This window comes from Syngnathoides biaculeatus, chromosome 10 (assembly GCF_019802595.1).
Source record: "Syngnathoides biaculeatus isolate LvHL_M chromosome 10, ASM1980259v1, whole genome shotgun sequence".
Classification (NCBI taxonomy): Eukaryota; Metazoa; Chordata; class Actinopteri; order Syngnathiformes; family Syngnathidae; genus Syngnathoides; species Syngnathoides biaculeatus.
Window position 1 is genome coordinate 31,032,335 of NC_084649.1, and position 13,969 is coordinate 31,046,303.

Below are 13,969 nucleotides of genomic sequence, written 5' to 3' on the forward strand. Positions count from 1 at the left end.
CTTGTCCTTTAACACCATGTCACATTGGGGATCAATCAGTTCCAACTGCAACTCCTGTGGCGCCGTTTCCGGGTCGCGTGAGAAGGGACATGACATCCGCTAAAGTGCCCTGTCAATTTTTCCAAAAAAAATCACAAAACCGACGGCAGAATTCCTCATGCAGGTCACGTCACGGGGCCTCTTTTAATGTAGCCAGTGTGGGGAAATGAGCAAATGACTTGATTGACATTTGCTTCGAAAATAAATCGAGCTTGGTTTTGAAGGCTCTGATGTTCGCTTGCATTTCATGAACAAACTGGTGTTTCCCTTGTAGCGTCACACTCAGCTCATTCATGTGTGTCAGTATGTCCACAGCAAAAGCTAAATCACAAATCCAATCTGTGTCATTCAGCTCAGGAAAATTGACAGTATTGTCAAGTAGCTTCAAAAATGAAATAATATCCTGTTTGAGCTCCCACACACGTTGACATACCTTTTCCAAACTTAACCAGCGGACATTACAACGGTAAAGTAAATCCGTGTGATCAACAATGGTGAAGTCCCCTTGCTCGAATAAAGTTAACAAATTTCACAACCGGCTTCACTACGTGGTCAAGCTGCAACACTGATTTACTCCGTGCTTCTTGGTGAATTATGCAGTGTAGGAAAATTACCCCCTGCTCAGGGTTGTCCTCTTTCACCCTGTCCTGAATTCTCTTGAGTATCCCAAATATTTTTCCTGTCAGATTTGGTGAGCCATCTGGGGTAATGTTGGCGAGCGTACTCCACGGTAACTTGTGCTTCTGTATGACTGCTGACACGCTGTTAAATAAATCCTCTCCACGTGTTTTTCCTTTCAGGGATTCCATATCCAGAAACTCCCCCGTTATCTTGAAATTCTCATTAATCCCTCTGATAAAAATTAAAAGCTGAGCGCTGTCCTTTAAATCATGGCTTTCGTTCAGTGCCAAAAAATATAATGTAAATGCCTCCGCTTTTTTGTTTAGCTTGCTAGTTAAGTGTTCGTCAATTACTTCAACATGGCGAGTCACTGACCTGCACAATAAGCTAATTTTTTCGAATTTGTTCTTGCTCTCAGGACATAAAATATTTGCTGTCTCTACCATGCACTCCTTAAGAAACTCCCCTTCGGAGAAAGGCTTGCTGGCTTTTGCTAGTTTGAATGCCAGTAAATAACTTGTGTTCGTGCTTGCTTCTTGGATGGAAGTTGCTCGAATAAAGGTGTTTTGGTGAGCCTGCAAGCTAGCTACCAACCTGTCAGCGGTAGCTGTACGTTCTCGTGTTGAAAGGTTGCTGGCGTAATTAGCATGCTTCGTGGTAAAGTGACGGCTGATGTTGTACTCTTTTTAAAACTGCAACGGTTTCTTGGCAAATAAGACATACAGCCTTGGACCGGACTTCAGTGAAAAAGTACATAGGTGTCCATTCTTTGTTAAACACCCGGCACTCACTGTCAACTTTTCTTTTCTTTGACATTGCTGTAGATGGGTTCTGATCTGACCAGTAGAAGAATAGCAATAACTGGAAATGGCCCGGGCTCCGTAACATCAATACACTGCGCCTACTGCGCCACCTGGTGTTGAAATGCCTGTCATTGCAAGTCAAATGAAATAAATGCAATCATTCACATCAAACCTTAATTTTGTACAAATCTTCGGCGGGCCGGATTAAAAAGACCCAACGGGTCGGATGTGGCCCGCGGGCCGTAGTTTGTCCACCACTGCACTAGGAATTTGTCTCTGGCAATCGGTGCTGCCCTGGTTCGACCTTGATGTCAAGTATTGAAAAGTAGAAAAAACAAACAGGACAAAGGACAATAGATATTCAATTAATAGGGAGCTATTCCTTATAAGAGTCACAAGATGTAGTCTTCAAGCATTTCGAGCAGTTTGGAGTGCGTCAACATCCCACATTATGTTAAGCTTATACAGAGTGCCCTGACCCGTTGTAAAGTATATATTACTCATACTAATACTTTTTGAACCAGCAGGATCTAAGGGTGTGTCAAAACAACCGCACAAGGGAGAAAATAGGTTTGCTGATCAATAATTTAATGACTTCATTGCAAGAGGGGAAAAAAACTGTTTGAATGCCTGCTAATTTTGATTTGCACTGATCGGTACCACCTATCCAAAAAAGATCCTGTCCACTCTGTCTGTGTGTGTGTGTCTATATATATATAAACCCTATTCCATTAAACCCTGCTCCTAAACTTCAAGCCTTACTCCCTTTCCACTTGCTCTCTTGGATGCACAATACACACACTATATCAACCTTTCTTCTAATTATCATGTCATCTAACTCCTGAGCTTTTCTAGTCATAGGCCCAACATTCAAAGTCCCTACACACAGTTGTAGGGTCTGTGCATGCCTCTTCTTTTTTTACCAATTAAGCCACTTTCCTCCTCTTTTCTTGTCTTCGACTTACATTATCTGAATTTCGACCTACGCCTTGCAGATTAAAAGTGCCGGGGGGCGGGCGTTGTTAACCCGGGCCACGACCTATCCGTTATAGAATTCGTTTGATGAATGCTCATATATGTTTGGCAGTTTTATGCCAGATTCCATTCCTCCCGCAACCTTCAGCATTTATCCGGGCTTGGGACCGGCTTACAGGACACACAGGAATTGTGCCCCCCCTTCGGGCTACAGATAGTCAAAACAAGCAATCAAATAAAGTCAGCACATAAGATACACAATTCACATACTACCTAATCTAAGTTAAAGTCAGATAAAAGCAATCAAATCAAACACAGTCAGCACATAAAGTACACAAAACACATACTACCTGTGTGAAAATATAAAAGGACATGGCGATTTAAAGGATATGTGGATGGAAGGAATTCAAGCCACTATGGCCCTCACACTCTAGTAGTTGAAGGTTGAGTCCACGTTCGATGTTTGGTCCTCGTTGTATACTCTACGTAGGTAATGTAAGTGCGCTACACTAACTCAGGCTGAGCACCTTCAATGCGAACGATACGGCACCAATTTGGGTTCTAAGATGTACCAAGGTAAGACTTGTTAAATTTCCTATAAGTCCTCACGGCCCTCGTCGTACAAGTTTTGAAGTTACTCACGTTTGATGTTTCTTCAACAGCACGGTTTGAATACAAACGCATCTCGTAGTTAGCCAGCAAAGCTAAGGTGGTCTGGGCCTTGAAGCAAGTTTAAGTTGACGTTTCTACTTGCCCAACTTCCTACTAAGTACTCACGGTCCTCATAAACAAAACATAGGTTTTGCCGGTCGTGTAAGTACTAACGTTTGATGTTAAATAATAGTTCAGCTCAGTTAAATTTTAGAATAGACGCGTTTTGTTGTTCGCGATCTAGGCTAGGCTAACTTGGGCCGAGCAGCTTCAACGCGAACAATACGACTCCAATTTGGGTACTAAGATTACAAAGATCATGATTTTAGTCCACTGAAGTCGTCACCAGGAGCGTCCCACGTCAACTATACACAACATTCAGTCCAAATTCAGTAGGATTTATTGAAATACGATCGGGCTGGCCAGAGCCTCCTGTTTAAGCTCCTACCAGTTTGGGGATCGAAAGCAAAAGGTCATTTCAGGCTTCAAACATAAATATATATATATATATATATATATATATTGTCAAGGATCACCAACAAGCGGGACATTATCGTGGAGTGGAATAAAATTTATTGGATACTTTAATCTCTAACAAATAAAAATCTGAAAATTGGGGCGTGCAATATTATTTGGTCCCTTTGTATTAATACTTTGTCGTGCCACCTTTTGCTGCAGTTAGAGCTGCAAATCACTTGGGGTATGTCTCCATCAGTTTTGCGCATCAAGATACTGAAATTCTTGCCCATTCTTCCTTGCAAAACAGCTCGAGCTCATTGAGGTGGACTGGAGAGCGTTTGTGAACAGCAGTCTTCAGCTCCACCCACAGATTCTCAATTGGATTAAGGTCTGGACTTTGATTTGGCAATTCTAACACCCGGATACGTTTATTTGTGAACCATTCCATTGTAGATTTGGCTTTGTTTTGGATCATTGTCCTGCTGGAAGATAAATCTCTTTCCCTGTCTCAGGTCTATCGCAGACTCCAACAGGTTTTCTTCCAGAATGGTCCTTTGTTTGGCTCCATTCATCTTCAGGCCCAAACCACTACCGTGTTTGGCAGTGGGGATGGTGTGTTCAGTGTGATGAGCTGTGTTGCTTTTACGCCAAACATTTTTTGCATTGTGGCCAAAAAGTTCGATTTTGGTTTCATATCACAGAGCAGGTACATTTATACGGAGACTTGATTACGCACAGGTGGATTCTATTTATCATTATCAGTCAACATTGGATCATTCAGAGATCCTCACTGAACTTGCAGAGTGAGTTTGCTGCACTGAAAGTAAAGGGGCCAAATAATATTGCATGCCCCACTTAAAGTGGGGGTGACATCTGTTTTATTGAAAGGATCGGTGCTGGTCGGCGCTCAGGAGACAAAGACGACACTCAACAAAAGACCAACGTTCCCAAATGCTATTTAGCCTCAATAACTGGTATATTTATTTCGACCAAATGCAAGTTCTCAAAACACAGTTGACATTGCGTGAAATCAATCATATGATCCCCTTACCTATGCCGAGAAGGTGGAGAGCCGTTCACCCAGGTAGAGCTCCGCTTGTCAACCAGCTGGGCGTCCGTACGAAACCCGCAGCAGACTCTACCTGTTTATACTCTGCATTTCTCTATTATACTTTTCAGTTGCGTGCGAGAGAAAGGGCGGGTGGCCTACCCGTCCCACCTGGCGCCGCAACGTGTTTCCTGATTTACTATTGACACCTAAGTGTGTCCTTCAGGCTCTGAAAAACATCTTACGCAGCCATAACTCTCACGACATCCCACAACAATGTTCGTCTTTGGTATGCATGCGAACAAGATAGTGAAACGGTCCAGACGTCTTGACCAGAAAAACAAGTGATGCGAAAAACAAGTGAGTTTATGTATGCGAACAAGATAGTGAAAAACAACTTATATAACCATGGTTGCACAATACATTCGGGTATTCAACGGTTATGGGAAGCATCACTAATTAACACTCCTCTCAACATCCCTATAAACATTCTAAAATAGATATTGTAATGAAAAATACATATAACAGTATTCACTTCAATGTCTATACGAAAAAAAAAGTGAGCGGAGAGCACGTCATCCATGCACAAAGTTGCGCAATTGAGTGTCCCTCAACATCAAAGTGGTCGCCATATTAGTCGCGTCATCTGTCCTTGACGTCGTCACTTCTGCCGTTGAAAACGCGCAGTGCCTGCTACTATGGAAGCCGAACAACAGAGATATTCGTATTTTTCCAACGCCCCTTCTGACATGGAAGCTCTTTTCGACACAACCGAGTGAAGTTACCGGTGCAATATTACACTATTGTTTCGAGCCATATTCAGATGATATGCCATCACGGCCAAACCGCATCCCGTCCGATCCACTTCCGCAGCGGAGATGAGCCATCGTGGCTCATCGCAGCCGGGCGGTGCGGCTTATGATGGAGCCGAGCGGTGCTGCTTTGTGTTCACAGTTGAGCCGGCGTGCTTCATGCTCGCACGAGACAGAGTAACGCATTCTCGGCTGGGTTCTTCATAGCCACCCTCGTCACAAAGGCCGACGTGCAGACTTCGCGGAAGATGTGAACGCCGAACGCGGTGCCGGTGTGGCTGAGTTTCGGCCCGCCGTGCTATATAAGGAGGGGGTGGAGCCGAGCTATGTTGCAGGCTGAGTGAGACATTGTTGGTTGGGCGACACGCACATTGACACATTTCATACACGGATCTTTTGTTACGTTATGAGAGAGACCGATTACGTGGTCCGCTCCAAACTATTATTTCTTTTAGTAGGTGTATGCGCACATCAACACATTTCATACGCGGATCTTTTGCTACGTTATGTGAGAGACCGATTACGTGATACGCACCAAACAATTTTTTTTTAGTAGCTGTATACACAACTACCTGTTATTTGGAACCCACGAAGTACTCGTCCCCTGCACCCGTGCAATCTATTTTTCACAACGAACAGGGTCTCTTCCATTCTCCCGAGTGTTCAAGCAATGTCCAGCAATGCAATGAGCCGGCATTTTGGCTAACACGAAGGAACAACGAGCTACCTTCGCGGAGGTAAAACTAATGGAAACAAACGAATCCACGAAGGGGCGCCAGTCCTTTACGTCACTTCCTGCTTCTTCTCGACAACAAATTCCTGAGAGGATTTTCATGGCGGGAGTTACAATAAGCTGTATAATGTCAAAATCATGTTTTGTAGTGAAAAAACACATGGGACCATATTGGCTGTGGGGTTTTCATTAATAATATACCAAAAATCACCCGTTTGATGACACTTGAGCTTTAAGTTTTTTTATTTGTTAAAAAAGTATAAAAATCCAATAAATTTCATTCCACTTCATGATTGTGCCCCATTTGTTGTTGATTCTTGACAAAAAAAATTAAATTTTATATCTTTATGTTTGAAGCCTGAAATGTGGCAAAAGGTTGAAAAGTTCAAGGGGGGGGCAAGTACTTTCACAAGGCACTGTATATTTCTTACTGTATATTTCTCCAAAACGTCAGCATAAATGGGGCATTCTCAGATGTGTAAATTACCCATCCTATTGGCACTAACACAGCCTATACCATTTCCAAAAATAATTTGAAATGTGGACTTGTCAGGGCACAGAACACTTCTCCACTATGCATCAATCAGTCTACCTTCCAGCAGGTAAAACTAGTATAAACAGACGAGACCACTTGAGTGCGCTACTCCCCTCTAAGTCATTTCCTGCTTCTTCTCGAAAACAAATCCCTCGAGAGGATTTTCATGGCGGGAGATACAAAAAGCCATATAGTCAAAATCATGTTTTGTGGTGAAAAAAAAAACGCATGGGTCCAGTCGGTATGCATTTTTTTCTTGAATAACACTAAAAATCATGCATTTCATGACAGTGGCCCTTTAATTATTGGGCCACGGCAGCCCAAAATTATACATTTATGTAATAATTCCTAAAGACAAAGTTTGTAAGTTTGAACATTAAATTATTCTTTGTCATGTATTCGATTAAATACAGGTTGAAGATGATTTCCAAATTGTATTCTGTATTTATATTTAACACACAGTCTCAGTTTTATTGGGATTGGGTTTGCATTTAAATAAAAAACTATGGTAAGATGCAGTACAGTTCTACATAAAATCTAAAATCATGCTTTGTAGCCATGATAAAAAGTAAGTTTCTTTCTGCTTGTCCCGTTAGGGGTCGCCACAGCATGGCATCTCAGATGAACGCTCATATTTGTTTGGCACAGTTTTTACTCCGGATGCCCTTCCTGACGAAACCCCTCTTGGGGATTCGAGGCCCCCAATGAGTTACGAACTCACAACCCCTGGTTTACAAAACCAATGCTCTAACCACTGAGCTATTGGGCCTCGCTTTGAAGCAATGATCACCACTTTAATTTTTTTTTTTTTTTTTTTTTTTTAGTCTTACCGTGATCTCCATGTGGCGAAACTTGCAGACATTTCGGAAGCAATGTCCCTGCTGCCACAAATTGCAGACAGTCTCATTACCCATTGCTGCTTCACAGTGCCTGAAGGGGCAGCTGTTTCCCTTGCAGGGTAAAAGACAATACAACAATATATGACTTAAGTGTATGAATATCAGAATATATGAGAATTGCACACCAATATTTCTTACTTTAGTGCAGGTCGAATAGTAAAAGAAGTAGCAGTCATCTCCATGGTTAGTCATTGTGAGGCTGGTGTTTGAGACTTGGAGATCTGGCTGTGACAAAATTCAGCAGCTGCTTCTTCCAGGCCAACAGGACTCCCTAAAAACAAAGATCAGTCCCATTGTACATTCTTAGTTCAAATTAAAGAGAAATTACACACTTGTGTAATAATTAACTGGAAAGTGTTGACTACACAAAATGTGCATAGCAAAAATGTGTTTTTGTTTTGAGTTGCATTTATCCAATGTAAATTACCTGAAGTGGATAAAGATGTTTTATTCCTCCTTTGTAGGCTGAGGATGGGGTGTCCTTGTTTCAGTATGAAGTCCTGGAGGAACACTTGATCCATGAGATAAGAGGGAAATGGGGTTGCGGGGGCGGGGTCACCCATGGGACTTATCCCTGATAGATTGTCTAACATTCCTGATGATCGATTGAAGTCTTTTTGTTTTTTTTCTCCTTTATTTTTTTGATAATTTGCATAAAATGAATGAATAAAAAATGGCTATATGTTACCAGGGAAAAGATAGAAAAATGTTTAATCTTATGTCGCAATCTTATGTCGCAAAAAGGGCACAAGTGCAGACTGGAGGATGATGAAAACAACTCTTCTTGGGCTCGTTGAAATTTTGCACGCTTGGAAACATTTTCGTGACAAAGCAAGGGGAAATAGCCAGGTATTAGCTACCAATGCTGAAAAGAAAAAAGAAAAAAAGTCTTCTCCCCATGTATTCCCAAAGGAAGTTATGTTTTCCATTTCCAGCGATCACTGCAAAAGGATGGATTTAAACCTAAAAAAAAAAAATCAAAAACACTCCCCACAGGACTGAAAGGGTTATTATTGCACAAATTTAACATTCCTGCATAACGTGGACTGTACAACATCATGAAATCATTTTTAGACTAGTCCAAAACATCACTTATTACATTATCAAATCATAATACTGTATTTTAATATTTCAGAGAATTAATCCTATATTTACTCTTGAAATACAGTTGACATGAACAACTTTCATGTGTTTGCTTCCATTTTAAACAGCATCAAGCAGCATTCAAAATGAAGTTAAAATTGCCACTCTCAAGTCACTTTCAAAGCTAATTCCAGACAGCCCCTCTGACAACCTGCTCTCATATTTAGTTTAATTTAGTGTCAAATTTTTTATCAAGTTACTATTCATTATTTTACTATTTGATTTCTCCAAGTATTTACGTGAGATCAAATCACATCTATTCATGATTCGTCTCAGTCCACCTTTCATGATGATCACGATTTTCCTGGTTTCACAAAAACTTATTTAAGTACAGCAACATACGATGACATAACACCCATAAGATGACATTTTTAAAACACTGTAACTTGTGTCCCACAACTGGGAGCGTACCACAAGACTGTTTTTTTTTTGTTTGTTTGTTTGTTTTAAGAGGCGCTAACTAACCACGATAGCAATTATTCAAAGGAAGACTCTTACCTATTTGTTTGGTTAAATCCAGATGGCGACTTTAACAGCCACGACGTTTATTGTTGTTAAAAATGAAAAAAAAAATGTTTTAATCAAGTAAAAACAACGATCCCTGTTGCTCTTGAAAAGTCAGTCCTACTAGTCGAAAGGCAGAGGAAGGACAACGAAACACAACCAAAACAGGTAAACTATTATTGCTTTATATACACGACAACATTTGGAAAATGACGAAAATGCTAAGTATTTTCTAAGGTTGACATTGTAAAATATGGATTGTTGTGGAAGGAAACAGAGGCCTACGTACAATATTTTTGGCCACCCTTACCTTGAATGTAATTACCAGAAAAATCGCCATGTACACCCACTGCACACAATACTCACAACTATCAAATATTATATCTCGGTATTGGAAGAATGACCAGTTTCTTGATTTAAAATGGTCTCCGATTAATATACGACAGTAGTTTCCTGAGCTGCCGCATTCGGCCACAAGCAAAATGGCGGCTGTTTTTTTTTTTAACTTTAGTCAACTGTTTTAAAACCGGAAAGATTATTGCTGAATGCGGAAACTGTAAATAATTATATGGGTAGAAAAATAAATAAAATTATAACAACATTGAAATAAGAAACCTTTATGTGTTATAGCTGGACAAACAATGGTTGAATAAAAAAAAATCTAAATTAAACATCTATTGAAAATACGCAAAAAAGCTTCAATCCCAGCTCTCCCTGTGTGGAGTTTGCATGTTCTCCCCGTGCCTGCGTGGGTTTTCTCCGGGCACTGCGCTTTCCTCCCAAATCCCAAAAACATGCTACATTAATTGGACACTCTAAATTGCCCCTAGCTGTGATTATGATTATGATTTTGATTGTGGCTTTGTCTCTATGTACCCTGGCAACCAATTCAGGGTGTGCCCTGCCTCCTGAACCGGCTGTTACGTATATTCCGGGGGGGGGGGGGGACTACATGGTTCGTAAGCCACCAGAACTGAAGTCTCCATCCGCCATTTTAATACTCCCAAAACAAAAACTAATCGTTAATCCCCAATTTCGTGGCTGTGAGAAAACATTGCACGGGTAAATTAGAAAGATTTACTTCGACACTGTTAAAGTTTGTTTGTAAAGGTTTTTTTTTTTTTGGTGAGTTTAAGGGATATGGTTCCAATTACGCCATCTTGTGTGTCACCACCACCCTTAGACCAATTGGATGGGAAAAAAAACTTCACACTTCACCTATCACCTGTGTTTTTTTTTTTTTTTTTTTACCTCTATGACACACAAGATGGCGTAATTGGAAACCTATTCATTCACTTGAACAAAGTTTTGTTTACGGTTGTTGTTGTTGTTCATTCTACAATTCCTCGCCTTTATAGGCAGAAGTTTTTTTGTGAAAAAATGATGTAAATATTTTCCCAAACTTCATTAGTGGTTAAGCAAGAAAACACATTTTCTGTGAAATTTTTGATGAATTTCGTAATACGTAATATATCTAACTGATTGACTTGAAATGTAATGTTTTTATGACCAGAAATGCTTAGTTTTTTGCGATGTCATGAAGATAGTGCTTCACAGCGTATTTTGGGAAAAGTTGAAGTCACGGAAATTGGGCCCTAGGTAATATGCAACTTTTTTTGGTAGTCATGGTGTTATATGTCTTTTCTTTGCACTTGGGCTTTTTTGGTTTACCAAGTCAAATTAAAAATATTTCATGTAACCAGAATTGAAAGAAATGTCAAGCTCACACGACCAGTTTTAATGCTACATGTCCAATTTTGAGAAAAACCCCGCCAGAATCCAACCTGGAAGATATGTCCGCTACACGTTTTTCGGAGTACCAAGATGGCGGCTAAGTGTCTTCAACCAATCGACATAACGCTCGACGTGTATGCGATATCAAGTCTTTTTTTAGTTCAGTTGTTCCGGCGTCATTGAGTTCCGTAGATAACGTGGAACACAAGCTAATCAGCGTGCCTGCTCGGCGGCCGTTTTGGAATGGTTGACGTTCCCGTTCAAGACGTTGAAATTAAATCGTAATTTCTCAAACGATTAACGTTTTGTTCTCATTACTTTATTTTTTATTTTTGTGAATACCAAAGCGTGTGCTCTCAATGTGACGGAAGCGTATTGTGTTCACTGGAATAAAAAAAAAGGTGTTTTATTCCTGCATCATATGAAATGAAATCAAGAGTGTCAACTTCATTCCATCCAAAAAGCTACTCCAGCAGTCAGAGACAAGGCTGACTGACAAGAGACCGCCCTACGTTACATCACTTCCACCGGTTTTCAATATTAAAGCGCTGACTTTGCAAATAAAGAAAATATAAAGTATAAACCCAAAATAAATAAACATGTTAGAGTGAAGATAAAATTACAATAGTGAAGATAGTCTAAAACACAAATGTGAGGGATTTTGGAGAAATTAATTTAAAAAGTAATACAACCAACTCTCTTGTCTCTTGTACGTTACATTCACCCCTCCTTAATTTCTCCAAAATCCTGAACATATGAAGAAAACTATATTCAGATTTGGCAATAACAAGAGATAAAAGGTTCACATTAAAAAAAAAACAAGATGACCCCTAAAGCCCAAGTGTCATCCCTATAAACATTGTAAAATAGATATTGTAATGAAAAATACACATAACATTATTCACTTCAATGTCTATACAAAAAAATAAATGTGAGCGGAGAGGGCGTCATCCATGCGCAAGGTTGCAGAAGTGTCATTCTACGATATCCAAGTGTTCGCCATATTGGCGGCATCCTCCGTCCGTGACGTCACCCGGACATTCGCCAATGAAAACACGCTTTGCACCCTAACGATGGGAGACAAATGCGCCCCTTCTGACACAGAAGCTCTTTTCAAAAAGGAGAACACCACACAACCGAGTGAAGTTACCGGGGCAATATTACACTATTGTTTCGAGCCCTCGGGGAAATATTACACTATTGTTTCGAGCCATATTCAGATGATATGTGATCACGGCCAAACCGCATCCCTGTCCGGTCCACTTCCGCGCCGGAGATGAGCCATCGCGGCTTATCGCAGCCGGCCGGTGTGGCTTATGACGGAGCCGAGCGGTGCTGCTTTAGGGGGTTGTTCATAGACGCCGCAGTACGCAATCAACAACACAGTCAAGCCGGGGCGCTTTACTGCGCGCACGCGGCTGAGTGAGTCATTCTCAGGTTGGTTCTTCAGAGCCGCCCCCAACCGCAAAGCCCGACGCGCAGCCTTCACAGAAGCCGTGAACGCCGAACATGGTGCCTCAGCCGGTGTGGCTAATTTTCGTTGCCGTGGTGGCATATAATGGAGCCAAGCCGTTCTGTTTTTAGGGGGATGTTCATAGCCCCCGCAGTACTCGATGAACACCGTCGAGGCGGGGCGCATTACTGCGCACACGCGGCTGAGTGAGGCATTCTTGGCTGGGTTCTTCAGATTCGCCGCCGTCCACGCGGCAGCCCGAGACCGCCCGACGCACACATCGACATATTTCATACGCGGATCTTTTGTTACGGTATGAGAGACCGATTACGTGGTCGCCCCAAATTATTATTTTTGTAAACTTATGAAGGGTAAATCCATTCTCCCTGCAAGATCATGCACTCCAGAAAGGGCCTTGACTTACCGTTGGCTGGTAAGACAAACGGATTCCTAGTATGTCTAGTTGCTGGGTCTTTTATTGTCCTATAGAGGACTCCATCTTGGACTTTTAGGCGATGCCACTTTTTGCATAATACTCGTGGCTTGTAAAATAAGTTGCTTCCCTTCCTCCTGGATGGTGGTTCTCCCCATTCTACAAGCCGCAGGACACCCTGCATGTCTGGATCCGACTCCTGACTGTCACGAACCTCCCCAAGAGATAGAGAATGGAAGTGCATCTTGTTCAAACGGTGCCATATGGGGAAGCACCTCAAGAAATTGCACTCTACAGCCTTTTTCCACTCAATGTGAGCTTGACAGATGGACTTAACATCAGGAGAGCCCTGACTTTCAACTTGATTGTCATGCACCTGAAAACATCTTGCACTCCTTCCAGATTTATAGCCTCAGCCTCTGACAAAAGGCGTATGGCTCATAGATCAATCTTTGACTGACTGACCTGAAGAAGGGATATCGACCCAAGGCATCCGCCACAATGTTCTTTGAGAGATATGCTTGATGTTGAATGTGTATGGGGGCAGCTTGGCCATCCTCCACTGTTCACAGGCATCAAGTTTGGGTTTCGTCATTCAATAGGTTAGTGGATTATTGTCGGTCCACATTGTAAAAATGTGCCCCTTCAACCAATGACCAAATTTTTCACAAACACTACACTTGAGCCCCAAGAATTCCAACCGATGGGCAGGATACCTCTTTTGTGAGCCAGTCAGAGTCTTGCTTGCAAAAGCAATTGGGCGGGGTTTTGTCTCACCCTCTAGTATTTGGGACAAAACTGCCCCAAGACCATTGAGAGAGGTGTCAATGGACCGGATCAGTGGTTTGGAGAAGTCTGGGCAGGTGAGTACCAAACAATTTAAAAGCTTCTCTTTGAGGCTGAGGAAGGCGGAGTAACAATCATCAGTCCAGTCTGCAGGTTTAAGGTTTCTGAAGACTCCTGGTCTCTGATTTGATTTACCAGTCTTCCCTCTCCACTTTTGACCATCTGTGAGGGCAAACAGAGTCTTCACAATCAAGGAGCAGTTGAGAATGAAGTGTTGGTAATAGAATAATATTCCAAGGAATGAGTTCACTCTCCAAACTGAAGTCGTGTGGCTGTCATCC

The 13,969-nt window shown here is 41.6% G+C and overlaps 2 protein-coding genes across 17 annotated transcripts in view; one reads left to right on the plus strand and one right to left on the minus strand.

Annotated features, from left to right (window-relative positions):
* Positions 1 to 10,054, minus strand: part of zc3h11a (zinc finger CCCH-type containing 11A) — a 50,834-nt gene extending 40,780 nt beyond the window's left edge. For 2 of the 13 annotated variants that reach the window (XM_061832628.1, XM_061832629.1), the window contains exons 1-3: positions 8,003 to 10,045; positions 7,714 to 7,846; positions 7,507 to 7,626 (exon numbers count right to left, since the gene is read on the minus strand). In XM_061832628.1, coding sequence (XP_061688612.1) covers positions 7,507 to 7,626; positions 7,714 to 7,767 — 174 coding nt within the window. In that variant the 5' untranslated portion in view covers positions 7,768 to 7,846; positions 8,003 to 10,045. Of the gene's footprint in view, positions 1 to 7,506; positions 7,627 to 7,713; positions 7,847 to 8,002 lie in introns of those variants that run through there. The other 11 variants (XM_061832634.1, XM_061832633.1, XM_061832637.1 and 8 more) reach the window with 8 other exon arrangements.
* sypl2a (synaptophysin-like 2a) overlaps positions 9,259 to 13,969 on the plus strand; it is an 81,094-nt gene continuing 76,383 nt past the window's right edge. For 3 of the 4 annotated variants that reach the window (XM_061832642.1, XM_061832644.1, XM_061832645.1), the window contains exon 1: positions 9,259 to 9,390. The gene's annotated coding sequence lies outside the window, so the exon portion shown is untranslated. The remainder of the gene's footprint in view (positions 9,391 to 13,969) is intronic. The other variant, XM_061832643.1, reaches the window with a different exon arrangement.